The sequence below is a fragment of the Hippocampus zosterae genome, chromosome 10, assembly GCF_025434085.1.
Source record: "Hippocampus zosterae strain Florida chromosome 10, ASM2543408v3, whole genome shotgun sequence".
Taxonomy (NCBI): domain Eukaryota; kingdom Metazoa; phylum Chordata; class Actinopteri; order Syngnathiformes; family Syngnathidae; genus Hippocampus; species Hippocampus zosterae.
In genome coordinates this window covers 8,387,369-8,404,471 of record NC_067460.1, presented here as the reverse complement: position 1 = coordinate 8,404,471, position 17,103 = coordinate 8,387,369, and the positions used below count along the sequence as shown (strand labels likewise).

Below are 17,103 nucleotides of genomic sequence, written 5' to 3'. Positions count from 1 at the left end.
ATTCATGGGACAATTCTGAAGTGACTGTCGGTGAGTCCCGATCTAAATCTTGAACAGCCTTGCCGGGAGAAGCTGAATGGAGAAGGCATGCTTCAAATTCGAGACGTGCCATCGGGAGTATACAACTTACACTCTCTTCATTGCAGTGACAAAAGGTTATGCAAAAAATTTTTAAAAATTAAGATAATCACACCATAATTTTTTCCATAACAATAACACATTTTTATTATTTCAATGTATTTTTATTTATCGCACTAACTTTAACTAACATGAAAAGATAGCAATATTGACAACAATCATATAGTTTAGCCAGCCTTCAATGCAATCAACTTAATATTTGTACAATCATTTTATTGCGCGAAGATTTTCAGGGCAAGATGTCAGTTGTATCTTAAAACGACAATGGTCATTTTTATGACATGAATAGCCTGTATGACCTTTGTGGTTGATTGAAGCAAGCGGACAAAACTATTGGATCCGAACAAGCAAGCAGGCACGACAGTGAGGCGGTAAAATAGTGAGTTGTGTAAGGGAGGTGTGGGGGCGCTGAGGTCGGGACCTTGGTACCAGGAAGAAGAGTCATTTCCTGTTGACCTCAGTTTGAACTGCAACCCCTGACCCCCCCTGCTGCCTCAGGCCCCACTAGGGGGCAGGGTGAGGTCTGAGGGGGCTCTTTAGGTTTGAGGGGTGAACGCACGTTTCTTTATGAGAGGAACGCGTGAGGACGTATCATTTGAGAGATAGAGCCTTCCCCTGGACTCAGGATGTAAAAGACAGACAAGTATTGCAAATGTCTGTGACATTCTGACATCAAAGCATCCAAACAGGGACGTTTTATCCAGGGGTGAAATTGGCTGTCTCGTGCAGTGAGACAGCACTCATCCCACCCGAGATACTGCTGGGCCATTGGCGAGCTTTTGTTAGAATGACAACTCGCGGGGCGGATCTTGCTTGTTGGTTCCTGACGGCTTTCCGCTGTCTCCTCTTCCGACGCGCTTGGTGGTTAGCGTTCCCAGCTAACGGCTGTATGCTCACAGGCGCAGAGCCCTGAGTAGTGCGGAACAATTCAAAAGAATTCAAATGGACATTGCAATGTAGCGGAATGCAATTTTTACAAAGCAAAGGCTGTTGCAGGGAAAAAAAACTTTTCATTTTTGTATTGGTTTGGTGTCAAGATAAGCTCAGTGTTTAATAAGTGCAGTCCATACAGAAAGATGACCCATCCACATGTGGTACAAAAAACATTTTTATTCTTTGACCATATCATTCATTCAGAAATATTTTTCAATGCAGTCCGAGCAGAGCAGAGTAGATCGGGAGCAGAGTGTTTAAAGTCCTTTGGCTGCAGCTCCCGTCTCAATGTTCCGACACGCAACACGTATGCAAATGCTTGAAGAGCTTGTCTCCACCGTGTGCGCGTGTGCACGTGTGTCTGTGTGTGAGAGTATGCGTGTGTGCGCGCGCGCTGGTGCAACGTACACCTGTTGGCATATTAAGGAGGTAAGTGGTAAGAGAGCGAGGCAGACTGGAAGTCATTCATCGTGTTCAGCTTCATGCTGAGGACGAGCACGAAGATTTCAATCAAGCGCGGGTCAAACTGCAACTGCCGTGAGTGGCTCACATAAATACAAAAATAGAATAAAAACTCAGATAAGCCTTAAATGAAGAGTGGGAGAAAAGTGTGTGTGTGCGTGTGTGTGTGTGTGTGTGTGTGGGTGTGTGCGTGTGTGTGTTTTCTGGGCAGTCACTTGTGCAGGAAGACAGAGCTTGAAGAAGGCATGGTCACAGGATCGAGGCGCACCCAGTTAATGTCTTTGTAGTGTAAAAACATGTCTGGCGATAAATATTGGTCTGTCGTCCTATCGTCTCTTGCGGGTGGTCCAACAACACGCGTGGCGGGATATCAACGTTAAAGCATTGGTCTCATCCACAGGACACAGTGGAGGCGATGGGAGCGGAGGAAGCACTTCTACTCAGAGAGAGGTATGGCTTAAATCAGTGTGTGTGTGTTTGTGTGAGCGAGAGAGCTACATTGAGGTCATTGTCTTTTGGTAGGGAATGTAAACTCTTGGAGCAATGTGTCTTTAAATAGTGTGTTGGAATCATCTCACGCACACACACACACACAAACACACACACACGTGCAGACGCCCTCCACAGCTAGTGTGCATGGATGTCCAGTCCTTGTGCAAGGAGGGGCTCAGTGGTGTGAGCGTGTGGCGGCGGGTGAAGCAGCATGGCGGCGTGCGGGTGCGGGCCCGGGTACGGGTGGATGGAAGGTCCTGGGTGGGCTGGATAGGCTGCTTGGGATAGCAGAGCCCCGGAGTAGTCCCCCTGCAGAGACGGCATCCCTTGAAGACCTGCATGAGGTGGCAGAGAAGGGATATGGGTCGTAATTTCCAGCACGACAAACACTTTGGCATGACAAAACGCTCATATAAACACAGTACAGACACGTGCGCTTGTTGTGGAAGTTTGAGCTGTCCTGGAAGAATGTGCTGACTGTAGCTGGTGACCTTTGTTGTCCGCTCCGCCACTGACCAATGTTATACATGTGAGGGGGGAAAATAATAAGAAATTTGCCCCAATTTTTAGATAGAAGGTTTCATCCCGACCCCAGCAAAAAGTAAATCTTCCCCATTCTCCTCTGATTTTAGACATAACGCAATACACACTTTTATGCTTCTGCCAGAGTTGAAATAAGTTGGTCCACTTAGATACATTCTTACCGGATTTTGCTGTATTTTATCACTTATCACTTAACGTTTGTGCACTTTACTATTTTACTACAATGAGGCTTTCAGATGATTTCCTGTTGAAAATTTCAATGTATTGTTTATTGTAGTTTTCAAACTAGGATTTTTTTTTTAATGCAAAGAATTAGCTATTGCTTTACATAGGGGCTGGAGTTACTTCATTCTCTAATTTATTGGAATTAATTCACATCATTATTTTATATTGTCTGGTTCTGTGTTTAAATCGGTATTCTAACATTATTTTTGTGCAACCCTGTTACTGTAAGTGGAGTTGTACTCAAAAATGATATTTTTGTATTCCAACTTACTTTATTTCATTGGGATGGATTTATTCCGTCTTAAATACAGTCATACCTCAGTTTTCGACCATAATCCGTTGCAGAAGCCTGTTCGAAAAGCGATTTGTTTGAAATCCGAAACAGATTTGCGTAAATCACAACAAACACGTCTGCTCACAATGAACATTACACGAGGAAGCGTCAACCGAGAGGAGTCGAATGGCATATTCGGGTTTAGTCGAAAACCGGTTTTCGGTCGTAATCCGAGGCGTAAAAATCTCAAATGTTCTGGTCGAAATCCTATTTGGTTGATAACAGAGACGTTTGAAAACCGAGGTTTGACTGTCATGTTTTTCTGGTGCCTGCGAATCTGGAATGGCAACAAACAGAGATAAATTTACCAAAAATATATATCGTCAATGTGGGTTCCTGAATGATAATTCTGGAATGAGCCATGTAAATTGTCGTCATCGATATAAGCGTGCATGTGTGTGTGTGTGCTAGCTACAAAGCGACTAAGATTTTCAAAGGCCTTTCCAATAAATCAGCTCCTTCCAAACGGAGACCAAATAAAAAGTCGCTTCAACGTACGCTCAATCCTTGACTCAAACAGAGTGCGTGCACTCTATGACATGTCGTTAAATAAAAATGAAAGTCATCATTGCTTGCATAATTCATTTCTGTATTTGAGGAAAAACTACGGCTTCTGTTCAAAGTGTGGGTTGTTGACCACAGTACACCACGCTTGAATTTGTCTGATGGCTGTCAGTCATCAACGCGTCCGTGACATGGTCGCTTACCTGCTGCTCGGAGGCCGAGATGAGCTTGTCCGTCAAGTCCGTAACCGAGAGCTGCTCCCTCTGGGCTGTAGGGACCACCCTGACCTGTCGTGGGCCAAAATATCCACAACCTCAGTCCACAGCCAAAACGGACGGACGGCCAACGCTGGCTGACTTGGGAACACAAACCTGAGCGATTTGACTGGTCGATCATGGGCTGAACGATTCTCCTCCGGGCGTTGATAAACCTGAAACAAGAGAGTGCCGGGAGAATGGAAGTGGGTCCGTTCGGGGAGGAAAAAGGCTGACAGCGAAACTGTTAACATTTTCCCTTTTACAACCACTTAACCCTTTCAGAGGGTAAAGTAAATCAGCGTTTGAACAGGGCTTATTTTGATCACCCTGTGACAACTGATTGATCTGCTGAGAAGGTCGAGCTATGTGTGTGTGTGTGTGTGTGTGTGTGTGTGTGTGTGTGCATGCGGTTACGTGAATCCATAAAGGTTTTGAATCTGAATGTGTTTTGTTAAAAACGATGGTAGCCTTGAGACCACTTTCAGAATCGCATGCTTGTCCCGAGCCCAAAAAAAGTTACTAAGTGTAATTATTGCAATAATTGCAATTGGACAGAATATGTATCCAGTAATCCCTCATTTATCACGGTTAATGGGGACCAAAACCACCCGCAATAAACGAAAATCCGCGAAGTAGCGAACCCCCCCTTCCATATAGGTACATGTACATAATATTTATAAGACCAAATTTAATGGTATACATGCATGTAGAAGTAAATTTTGAAGTAATTAACGTGACTTAATGCTGTATACTAATAGATTTTTTAAAACCTTCCCCATTTTTTTTGGTTTGTTTTTTTAAGTCTGTAAAAAGTCCGCAAACGCTCCGCGAGAAGCTGCGAAAGTCAGCAAAACAACAGCGAGTCGCATAGAGCAACATACAGTACTGTACATGTACATGAAAAAATATATATATATACACACACATATTTTATGAATATATAAACGAATATGTAAACAAACCGCGAAATAGCGAGGGATCACTGTATTTCAATGATCTCCCAGGCAAAAATGTTGGAATTTCAAGTATTTCAAAACGTGTGCCCTGTAAAGGGTTTACAGGAAATGGGGGTTTGCTGTAAATAATTTGAATATTGGATATTGATTTGCTATGAAGTTTTATGAACTGGGTGTGAGTCCAATTTACTGCACCGCCGTTCCTGGGACAAAATGTTTAGTGGGATGTTTCGTCTCCCTTTTAAACCGGCTTTATTTTTAGATTTCATTGCCCTCTCATAAAAACGGCGCACTTTGATTTAATTCACATCTACAGTATATCCGACAGAATCCCCTCAGCAGAGCTTTAACAAGCGAAACAACGCGGACGAGGCTGGCTTTATGGTTGACGGCAAATAATACGAGCCCGTGCCTTTGAGAAATGACAATTCATATATTTAAAGAAGGCCGAGTGATGATTGAAAAAGCGCAGCACTCAAACGGGTCTATTGATCGGCAGTACACTGACCAGTTGTTGACCTGTAAGATGGTCAGACCCGTGTCCAGTGAAAGCTGCTTCTTCTGCTCCTCCGATGGGTATGGGTGCTGAAAAAGGACACACAATACAGCTAAAGGAAACATCACAAGGCTTTTTTATTGTTTAACAAATGTGAGTTAATTTCAGTCGTCTCGACAGAAGGAGGCTGTGTGGGCTGGTTAGTGGTTTTCGATTATAGCCAGAATGAAGACCAGTATGGGAAAACTCATGGTAACTCCTATTTTCACCCTTCGAAAACAGACAAATTTGTACTGTACTTGTACTGTGTGTACTGAGTGAGTGTGTGTGTGTGTGTGTGTGTGTGTGTGTGTGTGTGCGTGTGTGTGTGTGTGTGTGTGTGTGCGTGTGTGCACACGCGCACAGTGGCACAATTGAAGGGAAGAAACATTTGACCTGCCTCATTTAGTCACTAATTACCAATCTTACAGCCTGGTCTGACAATTACTCACCCCATTTATTTCACTTCCGCAATTATTCAGTCGCAAGCATATTCATATAATCGCTTCATCTCCGAGTCTTCATTGAATTTAACTGACCTCCCCCTTGCTCCACTCTCCAGTATTTCCAACCGTGTCAGTAAAGCTGCACCTACAGGCTAAAAATCCTCTCCTTCAGCAATCATCTTTTTATTTGCTCATCCCCGTTGTCGGTGTTCACCATTCATATGAGCGATGATGATGAGAAAAGCTTGAAAGCATGCCGCACTCACCGTTAGATGCTGGAAGAGCCACGCTCTCATTATGTTTGTGGCCACTTTGGGGAAAATGCCTCTCTTCTTGTTGTTTCTCCTCTCTCTGTCAGACTCGTCCTCTTCTCCTGTGCTGGGGGAGGCCACTCCTGCGTCCAGGCCGTCGCCTGGAAGCAGAGCAAATACCGACCTAATGTGAGAAAGTGCCAGAAACCGAGGCAGGGGCGGGGGAACTTGTCAGACGATTGCTTGCAACTCAAAGAAAAGCGACGGCATAACATCCAACTTCATCAGGAAAGGTACCGCCGCTTGTTCCTGCCGACTGCTGCCAGGCTCGTGAATGGACAAGACCTGAATACCTGGACTCACCCCCACGCACACATTTTTCATATGCTTCGATCGACATTTTATCATTCATATTGATTGATATACTTTTTGTTCTTCTACTTTTCTCTTTTATAATTTTGCTGCTGTCAATTGGGAATTTCTCCATTGTGAGACAAATAATTGTTTTCTTATGCCTTATCCGTCCCTGTCGAGTCAGTAAATACTGGTAGCCGAAGATGGGTGAACATTATAGTTGAGCTAACATACCTGTCAACTTGTACGTTTTCCTCATATTTTATACGTTTTTTTTAATCATTTCAAATCATGCATGGCGTATTACAACTTTTATACAGAACAATTTAAAAAAACCCAATTGTGAACCGATCTCACTAAGACCATTTTGGTTCAAATCCAGATCGTCTCACCCGCTGGTAGCCAACGTCAATGACGTCGTCGATCGCTACTATTGTCACGGCAAACCAGCAAAAGTAATCCTCAGTCGTATATTTTTTTTTCATCGCTGCCTACGGTCGGATTGATAAAGTATGATGTGCGCATGCGCGGTAAGCTGTTGTACGGGTTTTTGTTGCTTTCTAAGGGGAATCGTAATCATTCATAAGGGCAGCTATTAGCCGAGGTGGATAGGTATGAGCTAACTCAAAGCAAACTCTTTTTTGTGTGTGTGTGTGCGTGTGTGTGTATTGCATGTAGGAGGGCACCTGTATCACTACAGTTGTCCGCTGTGCTGTGCGAAGGCAGACCGCAGGTGCCCGGGGTCCCCAAAGGAGTGGTGGCACATTCATCTGGCTCTCGTAACCACGACGCATTCTGCAGAATCAGAGAGAGAGCAGGCGGGGTGAAATCAGCGAGTCGTGAAACCTCGAGCCGTTGGCCAGGCAAATGTCAGGTTCCCCTTCCTTCTCTTCGTTCTGCGTCTTCTAACTTTGTGTCATGTCTCACCTGTTCGGACAAACTGGTGCAGGATCCGTTAAAGTCCTCCATGTCAGACTTGGATCCTCCCTCCCGATCGTCTAGGACCAAGTCTGTGGGCATTTTGCCCTTCAGACAGGTGATGTAACGGTGGCAGAAGTTATCGCATAGGTCGTGCACCTTTGGGAAAGAATACAAGATCGACTTCTCAGGTACTATTGCTTAATATTCACATGTACAGTCCACATAACATTGAGACTACTAAAATGAAATCATCCCAACAAACCAAAAGCCTTTATGCCCGTTTGACCGCAGCATCTCAATTAAAAAGAGTCCTGGCCCTATTTGTTCATCCTTTCATTCATCTTCCGCTTGATCCTCACTAGGGTCACGGGGGGTGCTGGATCCTATCCCAGCTGTCTCCGGGCAGTAGGCGGGGGAAACCCTTAATCGGTTGCCAGCCAATCGCAGGGCACACAGAGACGAACAACCATCCGTGCTCACACTCACACCTAGGGACAATTTAGAGTGTTCAATCAGCCTGCCACGCATGTTTTTGGAATGTGCGAGGAAACCGGAGTACCCGGAGAAAACCCACGCAGGCCCGGGAGAACATGCAAACTCCACGCAGGGAGGCCGGAGTCGAACCCGGTACCTCTGCACTGTGAAGCCGACGTGCTAACCACTGGACTACCGGGCCGCCTGGCCCTATTTGTGTTTTTAATAATTCTTTTTAACCTAAAATGTTTGCCTTGCACTTATCTCAAATGTGCGGGTGAACAACGAGTCATCAACCAACCTTCTCTAACTCCAGCAAATGAAAGCGAAGAACTTGTATAGCCTGAATCATCTATGAAGAAAAGAAAGCTGACCATAGGTGCAACGTATCGTTGGGATGTTTCTTCTCCCAAAACCATTCATGTATCTTACCAAGTTGTCCAGCTCAGGATTTGAAGAAAATATTGGTTTCTCTGAACGAATCTGCGAAAAAGGAGCGTCAAAACGAGAACAGGTTTGCATTTCACATTTTTTTTCCGTCCGTTAGCTTTCAGAGCTGCCCCTCACCTGTTTAGCAAACGCAGCGATGTCATCGTTGAAGGATTCCGAGGAGCACACGTCGCTGTGACTCGTCATGCCGGGGAGGTGGGATGTGGCCGATAGGGAGGAGGAGTCTCGGGGTGAGCAGGTGGCAAGCTCACACTTTTCAAAAACTAAGGCCAGGAGTGGGAACAGTGGGTGACTGCACACACAGGCAAACAGTTAACATACTTCAACATAAACGCGCTGACAGTTGACACACAGGGTGAACGCCATACATTCACGGGAGGTGTGAGAAGTCATTTGAAAGCACAGTATCGATGAAAGTGACAGCTGTAAATGTCACATAGGGAAGACAAACACAGGCTGAATGTTAATGCGCTTCAAGCGCGCACGGCGGTTTCAAGTGTTTTCATAAATCCCGTATAGGATTTCACACACGTGAACGCACCCATAGATCTGGTCCTTGTGGTGTTTGAGGGAATCGGGGATGGGGGCTCCGTACTGAGGGGTAGGAAGTGGTCTGACATCCTCCCCGTAGACCCCCATCGACATGCCCTCCGTCCCCGGGTAGTGCACCATGTCTTCATACTGGGACACAATAAGAGACAAATCGAGCGAACATAAGACACATGTGACATTTGACGGTGTGGGCATTTTATAATAGGGATAATGTGCTTCTCTTCAATGTAATAAACAAACAAACAAATTTATATATATATATATATATATATATATATATATATATATATATATATATATATATATATATATATATATATATATATATATATATATATATATATATATATATATATATATATATATATATATATATATTGTATATATACAGAGAGAGAGAGATCTCAGTGGTGGCCAACCAGGGATTCGGTGAATCAGTCTCAGGGGTTCAACGGAGCCTCTGCCGTGGAGGTTAAGACACACCCGACTCATCATGTCAATTACAGTCATACCTCGGTTTTCGACCAAAATCCGTTCCAGAAAACTGTTTAAAAACCGATTTGTTCGAAAACTGAAACCATGCTCTTTAAAAAAAATAAAAATAAAATCTTTATTAAACACGTCTGCTCACACTGGAACGCTACACGAGGAAGTGTCACTTCCTCGTGTCAGGAAGGCGAGAGGAGTCAAGTGGCGCATTCAGGTCCACTCAATTATATATATATATTGTCTTGATTTCATTTTTGCCCTTATTGTGTTTTTTGGGAACCTTGGGAATGGCTCGATGTCACATTGCATCGGCAGCGGCCACTTTTTCAGTCAGACTGGATTTTGGATCGGATTGGATCAAAGACCTGCAATTTACACTGCAGGTCTTTGAGTGCATGTAATCCACGTTTGAATCTGGATCAATCAAGGTTGCGTTCTAAATATTTCAGTCGGGTGTGGATAATTCTGACTGATCAAATAAGTAAATAGATATTCTATATTAGATATATAGAATAACAGACAGGATTATCTTGATCAAAAATAAAATACAAATAAACATTCTCTTTCCCCACGAGATAAGCCCCCAAACACATTTCAAGTACAAACTAAAATGATAGCTTCAATTTATGTCATTCATCACCATATATTAAATTCAAAGAAATAACATTGTTTATTTTTTAACTTTTGGACATTTTGCCTGGTTTTAAGACTTCTTCAAAATATCCACAAAGTGTTTGTTTTAATATATTTGTTATTTGTTGTGGCTCAGAAACCTTAAATAGAGGAGGCCGTTTGTTACTTTTGTGTTTTGTTGTAAAACAAAAACAAGTGACCCCATGTTGGCTCTTCTACCTGTTGTTTTTTTTTTTTTTTTAATTCTTCAAGCCCTCATGTGATACCTTGTCCCATTTAGTGTGCCGGTATTCTTGAAAATGGTGTTTCTGCATCAGGGAGGACGAACCCAATGTTGCTTTGAAAAACCGTCATCAGGGTAAAACTGATTAAACTGATCCTGGTTGGCAAAAAAATTGCATTTCCAAATCGGTATAAGTTTGATCCAGATAGCATTTTTGAACTATTGGCCCCTTAAAATATATAAATGTGAATGCCAATTCTTTCATCACACAAATGTCAGTTTAACCGTGGGATGTTCTTTAATTTCTGTGTTTTTTCAAATGTGTTCTAACAAAGAGATTGAGAAATTAAATGTGCTTAGTAAAACATTTCTACAATATGTATCAGCAATATCCTGGAATGACAAATGTATTCTTCTACTCTTGGAATTCCGCTTTTATGGTCGTTTGCATTTGCTTGTACAAGACCGTAAATATTCAAGCATAGATGTGAAGTCATATGAAAGTAAATTAAAGGGGGGAGGAAAAAAACACAAAAATTGCCCTTTTTCCTTTTCAAACAGCATGTTTGTATAAAATCAGAAAGAAACAAATGTTCCAGGCCAGGCGCTGAGCAAAATACAACGTCATACTTTTTTTTTTAAATAAAGCAAGATTTATTTTTTTTTACGCTGAAATAAGTCAATTCAACTTTATTGTCAAATATGCTCTATGTGCAACATACAGCAGCACAGAAATTACTTTCCTCGCTCAACCACAGTGTGAACATTTTTTTTTTTGTAGAGATGTTCTATCCACCTTGCGGCAGCGCTGCATCGAGCCAGACAAATGCTGCATAAATAAAAATCACATTTGGTGTACTGTTTAACTCTTTAGCCTGTTTTGGATCCTCATCGACAGCAACTTCCTGAATGTGACACAACAGCGGAGAGGTTGGGATCTCGAAATAACAAACGGGGCTTCATGGCACAAGTCAGACTTGAGTGGTCGGTCAAAAACCCCCCTCGTGAACATGCTGTGACTGCCTCGCAGAGGTTTGCTATCGTGCCCCGAAAAATTGTGGCAATTGTGTGCCACACACACATTCTCACACAAGCATTCCCTTAGCAGCACTTACAACCAAAGTATCATCAATATACATGTGCTTGGCTCCCTTGCTCCCGCCTCTCCTGCTCCTTCTCTGCGCTAGTGAGCTCATTTGTGCTCGGCTGCAGCTTCCCTCTCTGAGGCTGCTCGGGTCAGCACATCTACTTTTCTTCCAGCTAGATTAAAGGGACTCCTGTCACGGTCCCCGCAGAGCAAGTGAGATCACAACACCGACAGACAGCACCTGCTCCATTGGCCCGGACACCCTTCTTCCATACTTCAGCGTTATTTTAAACGCGCCGTAAAAGTTATGATCTGCTTCGTGTAGTTTACGTCTGTGATGGACTTCTCCCCGCGGGCTACCGCAGAGGTGATGATTTACCACGGAAATGCACGCTGTGGTTGTAGAGGGAACAGTGAGGGAAGTGATCCCTTTACCGATATTAAAAATGGATAACAATGACCGCCCATCCATTATTTGTGCCACTAACCTTGAGGTTAACCCGGTTAACGTAAAGACCGGCCATTCTGAGGGCATTCGCAAAAAAAAATAATAATAATAATTACCTGTAGCTTGGGTCAAAAAGACAACAGTACAGAAAGACTATTCAGTGTCAACATACAGGGATTGGAACCAAAATAATAATTATTGACGCTGTAAGAAATGTATTGATTTTACGATATGTTTAGCACACTGGTTCTTAACCTGGGTTCTATCGAACCCTAAGGGTTCGGCGAATCGGTCTCAGGGGTTCGACGACGCCTCTGCCAACCAGGTGAAGACACACCCAACTCAACATGTCAATTAGTTATGACACGCCCACTTGGCCATCATTGGCTGCAGATGATCACATGACAGTGCTTGTCCAATCAGTGCTGAGGGAAATTTAGTTCGCTTCATAAGTGTGATTGTCATGATAGTATGTCGTAAAAAAAAAAAGTATACTTGTATCTTGAAATTGTATGAACTTTTTTTCTGTTTTTAATACATGCATTTTTAAATATTGTGAATTTCTAAAAAAAATTATAGATGTATTTTTCACGAATGAGGGGTTCGGTCAATGTGCATATTTCCTGGTTGGGTTCTAAAAAGGTGAAGAACCACTGGTCTGGCAAGACTGTTTGCAGTGCCGTTGACCGAGATTGCATCAGACACAGAGGAGTTTCTCATATTTTGGTAACCTCCTTAGCTTAATAAGATTATACGATGTGAATTTCATCTATTCAAACAACAAGCACGGTAACTAACATATGTAAATGAATATATCTCTTGCAGTGTCAATCCAAACTCATTTGGAAGACTTAGCACTTGTCTTGGATCACAGCAAATTAGGCAACTGGTCATATTGGTGTATTTCAAACTGGCAAATATTCCCTTCACTTCTCTGTGTGACTATATTTCTGCAGGTTCCACATACGCCGGATCGCATGACTTCACCGGCCCATCTGCAAGGCCTCCCAAAATAGGGCCCACTTTGGGAATGCACTGTCCTAAATGGCTTATCAAATTGTTTCATAGTCCCATATGGCCAGCGGGATCACAGAAAGCACCTGCTCTGAGGCCCTGGTCCGAGACACCTTCTTGTTTTATGGAGGTTGGCTATTAACACAAGCAGCGCTATCGGATTGCGCGTCTCTCTTAACGCATGACCCCGATCGGGTTTCGGCGCATCAAGCGGATCAAAGCGCAAAAGGCCGAGATGACAAATTCCGCAAATTTCCCCCCTTTTTAAGTCGCAGAGTTGACAAACGGCCTGCAAGAGGCAAGACAACATTTTCATTGCGAGATGTAATTGTGTTATTTTAACAGATAATGGGGCTCTAAAAGGTCCAGCCGCCGCCGGCGGAGGAAAGACGCGGGGAAAAGTAATTCCATCTCGGAGAACTTAATTTGTCTCCCAGAAAAACACTTTGTTCAGGTTGAATAGTGAAATAAAAACGACTTTTGTTGGCTGCAAATAAAGAAGAAATAATCACGTCTCCTTAAATTCTAAGATGTGAGATGGCTTCTCGAAATGAAAGGTTTTTACAACAATCAACTTTCTCGGAAAATAACAATGCTTTGATGTATTTGCAATTTTGACCAGGCGGATGTTTTGTTTCTGTTTTTTTGTCGGTTTCTCAACTTTTCAGGTATACTTCAATATACTTCTAATTTTAAATCTTGTTGAAAAGTAATGGCTTGAAGTTAAAAGAATGAACAATTGCTGAAACTTATTCATCTGATGAATTTCAAATGGAGATTTCTTTTCTGGAGAAGTCTTTTCGTGCGGCAGCAAAATAGTCCAGCGCTGTGTCATAAACCACCAAATGAACTTTAAAAGCGTTCTACAAAAGTGGAGAGAATAGACAACCAATGTGAAAACCACTCAAATGATAAAAATGAATTATCCATTCGATGAGAAGATCTTATTAAGAAGTGAAAATAGAAAAATGAAGAAAAATAACGAACACCGGTGGTCTTCTTGATCTTAACTCATGATCGCTGGCAGTAAAAGCAACACCATCTTACAAACTAGATCACGCTTATTATTTTAAAAATCAGTTTTTACATTCCGTGTGCATGTGTGTGTGTGTGTGTGTGTGTGTGTGTGTGTGTGTGTGTGTCCATCTCTAATTGCTCCCCTCCTCTGTGAGGTCTCAGCCCGCAGCCTCACTTCTCCTGCTCCATGCCTCTGAATCAGTCTAGCAAAAAAAGTGACCTACTTACCGAGTTGAACAGCCGCCCCTGCTCTCCTCCTCTTAATGACCCACACCATCTAACCCTTGTGTGTATTTTGCACCGTTGCACAACCAACATTGTATTTTCACGAGAAAACTCAACAAATCCCCGCACGCCAATGCAGCCAACTGTAATCCACACAGTGGCCGGTTGCATTAAAAGTTAAATATGCTCCAGCGGTTTACGATCATACTGATTTATCATAACGCCCAAAAGACAAATTTGCGGTAGCTTATATCAGCACTCCAGCACAGGGCCTTCGGGGGAATAGTGGGAACTAGTGTAAGCTCATGTTATATTATTAATTATCATTTTATGTTTGACCATCATATTATTTCAAGTCAAGCATTCCAAAATTATATTCTGTTGTTTAATGATTGCTTAGACATGTTTTTATATTGATAGGTTCTGATTGGCTGTTAAAGTAAGAGAAGCAGGAAGTGATTTTTGTTACGAAAGTCGTGTTCTCAAACGTGCTGCGTTGCAGACGCTTTTTTCCTCCTCTTTTAATAAACTGCATTAAAGGATTTTATCTCTCCTTTTGTCATTGGTAAAGAAGAGCCATCCACTGAAAAACAACGAACCCCTCAACTTACACTAGCTTCTAATTAAGTTTTCACATGCAGCCATGCCGAGTGTTGGGGAACTCACCCAAAATAAAATAAAATAAAACACACACACACACACACAAACAAACAAACATTACGGGAGTGCAAGCACGGACATACCCTTTTCTCCATGCGACTCGCCAGTCGGTCCTCCCCCCAAGATGATGATGCACTGCCCGGCTACAGTCCAGCAGGCTCCCCCTCTGTGCCCCTGGAAGAAATGTGAAGACATTCAACAGCAGCTCGTGTTCTTTGCAGTCAGTGGATCTGCATTTTATAGCATGTACGTAAAAAAAGATGGCATTTTGAGCTCGTAAATAAAGACATATAGCATCCCGCGGGGGAAAGGGGGGGGGGGGGGGGGGGTTACAGTGTGCACAGTGGCAATAAACGCTTCCATAGCCTAAATGCTATCAAAGGCTACTACAGTACAAGAGAATTCACACAAAAAAATAACGATAGCGGTATAAAATATCCCACCTAAACGTAAATAGCTGGCGCTTGTGTTCGAGCGGTGTTTTAAGTCCAGAAAGCAGAGGCTGAGATCCTCTCTTCCGCCTGGTGCGCCTCTCGCTCGCTCCCGCTTCAAGCCGATCGGGATGCTCGGTGCTGTCGGGAAGGCTCCAAAAGAGACGGAAAGCTTCCAAAAGAGAGCGAGGGTCCTTGTGCTCGCTGTCCACGCAGCGGGCGGCGACAGGCTGCAAAATGTCAAGGGTGGGAATGAGCGATTGTGTTTTCAGTCTCAAGAAGAGAGGAAGAAGGAGAAGGAGGAGGAGGAGAAGGCGTGATGATGGTGGCGGTGTGCGGGAAGGTTTCGGAGGGTCAAAACGCGACGGGGTCTCTTGCTCCCACTCATCTCCAATCCCTCCGCCTTTTCCTTTTCCTCGTTTACTCCTCCTCCCGCTTATCACGCCAGAGAAGACCCCACGCTCGTTTTCTTTTTTCTTTTTTCTTTTTTTTTTAATCGCGTCCTCTTGCAAGATAACTCCTTATATCTTTGAAAGCATGCGCCATGATGAATGTCCACTTTAACGCGAGAGAAGACGAACTGCTCATAAGAAGCTGTGATTATTTGTTCAGGCACGATCCGTACACATCACATTAATAAATGATGCAATCTGTCATGTTTTGTTTGCTCCGGGGCCAATTTAATTTAAAAGCTCATTAGGAAGCTAATTGCGGTAAAGGCCGGCATACATCGTATGTCATAAATAAAGTCAAAGTGTGCTCGCTGACGTGGAATTTAAAGGCTGATAATAGCTTTCAAAGTGTTTTATTGTCCGCATATATCCTCAAGTGAACAGTCTTGTGACGCGGCGCAAATGTTGCCAATTGGTCCTCCCTCCGTGGTGTCAATGTTTTATTTTCACTTAACATGGGGGGTCCGGGGGAGGGGGGGACATATCACCCTCACGTGTTAAAAAAAAATCTTGTGTTGTTAATGACGCGCCAGTTACATAATAATTATTCAAAACGTCCCTCTTTGTCCGCTCCTGCTGCGAGGGGGCCAAGGGGCGGCTCCACTTCAATCGGCTGCCGGTCCACGTCGGCACCATGGGCGGCCTGGAGTTAGAGCGTGCATGGGGTGGCTTGGAGAACCCGAAAAGGTCTCATCCAGCAGCAAAGGCCCGGGGTTCTTTTTACTCTGCAGGTTGCTGGTTTCCCTGGGAGGGGGTTGGGTAATGGGGGGGGTAACACAGTCCCCCACGCCGCTCCGACACCAAGTCGGCGGTACTAACAGAATAAAAAAGTTGTTAACATTGAATCAAAAGAATTCACTTCCGTTGCACTCCGTTGTCGAGCAGGTTCGACTCTGATGCGTTTGTAATTTCAAACCATCTTCATGTTTTTCCATCTGTCTTTCTATATCTCCCATCTTGTCTTTCAATTGGTCATTTCCACTTTGACTAACAAACCATTGATGTTGATCACTTTAGTTAACGTGCCAAACACTCCAAAGTAAAACCTTTTTTTTTTTCATCACATCAATGCCTGCGGGACGACACCTCCTTTAAAATGTTAATGGGAGCACCCTTGGTACAACATTTGTTGATAAGTTTGTGCTGAAAGTCAACACATCTGAGTGAGGGTGTCTCAAAGAGCACCAACGTCGGCATCTCGTATGATTTAAGAAATAAAGTACATGTCTGCCTTTTCATCAGTGAAATTAATGTTTTCGTTAAAAAAATATGACTAAAGTGTGTGTCGTTTCCCTTGGTACCATAAACATGAACTTTGAGCAACATTTCTGTCTCGACAAAGATGATTTCACGGGTCACTTTCCTGGTTTCCTTCATCTTGACTACAAAACCATATAAATGTATCCATAAAACAACAAAATGATGAAATGAAGTCCATACATCAGATGTCAAGTGAAAAAACTTGCGCAACTATTGTTTTATTTATTTATTTTTTTAAAGAGGGGATTTGGTTACAAAAAAAAGTTTGTATTATTGTAACGCTAGACAAAGTGACGATACTTTGCAATTGTGATACAGATTTAGAAGGACTGGCACC

At 43.1% G+C, this 17,103-nt stretch overlaps 1 protein-coding gene across 3 annotated transcripts; it reads right to left on the bottom strand.

Annotated features, from left to right (window-relative positions):
- Nucleotides 1-1,228: 1,228 nt before the first annotated feature.
- On the bottom strand, nucleotides 1,229-15,520 carry meis3 (myeloid ecotropic viral integration site 3). 3 transcript variants are annotated; one of them, XM_052078999.1, is made up of 13 exons: nucleotides 15,067-15,520; nucleotides 14,707-14,797; nucleotides 8,817-8,956; nucleotides 8,393-8,538; nucleotides 8,258-8,308; nucleotides 8,127-8,177; nucleotides 7,358-7,507; nucleotides 7,117-7,225; nucleotides 6,092-6,237; nucleotides 5,353-5,429; nucleotides 4,003-4,061; nucleotides 3,835-3,918; nucleotides 1,229-2,360 (listed from the first exon to the last, which is right to left on the bottom strand). In XM_052078999.1, exons 3-13 carry the CDS (start codon nucleotides 8,953-8,955, stop codon nucleotides 2,161-2,163), a joined length of 1,212 nt encoding a protein of 403 aa, XP_051934959.1. In that variant the 5' UTR covers nucleotide 8,956; nucleotides 14,707-14,797; nucleotides 15,067-15,520; the 3' UTR covers nucleotides 1,229-2,160. The 3 variants fall into 3 exon arrangements, with proteins under 3 accessions (XP_051934959.1, XP_051934958.1, XP_051934960.1); XM_052078998.1 differs by having other exon boundaries at nucleotides 8,393-8,567; nucleotides 15,067-15,515; XM_052079000.1 differs by lacking the exon at nucleotides 8,127-8,177 and having other exon boundaries at nucleotides 8,393-8,567; nucleotides 15,067-15,518.
- Nucleotides 15,521-17,103: the final 1,583 nt, after the last annotated feature.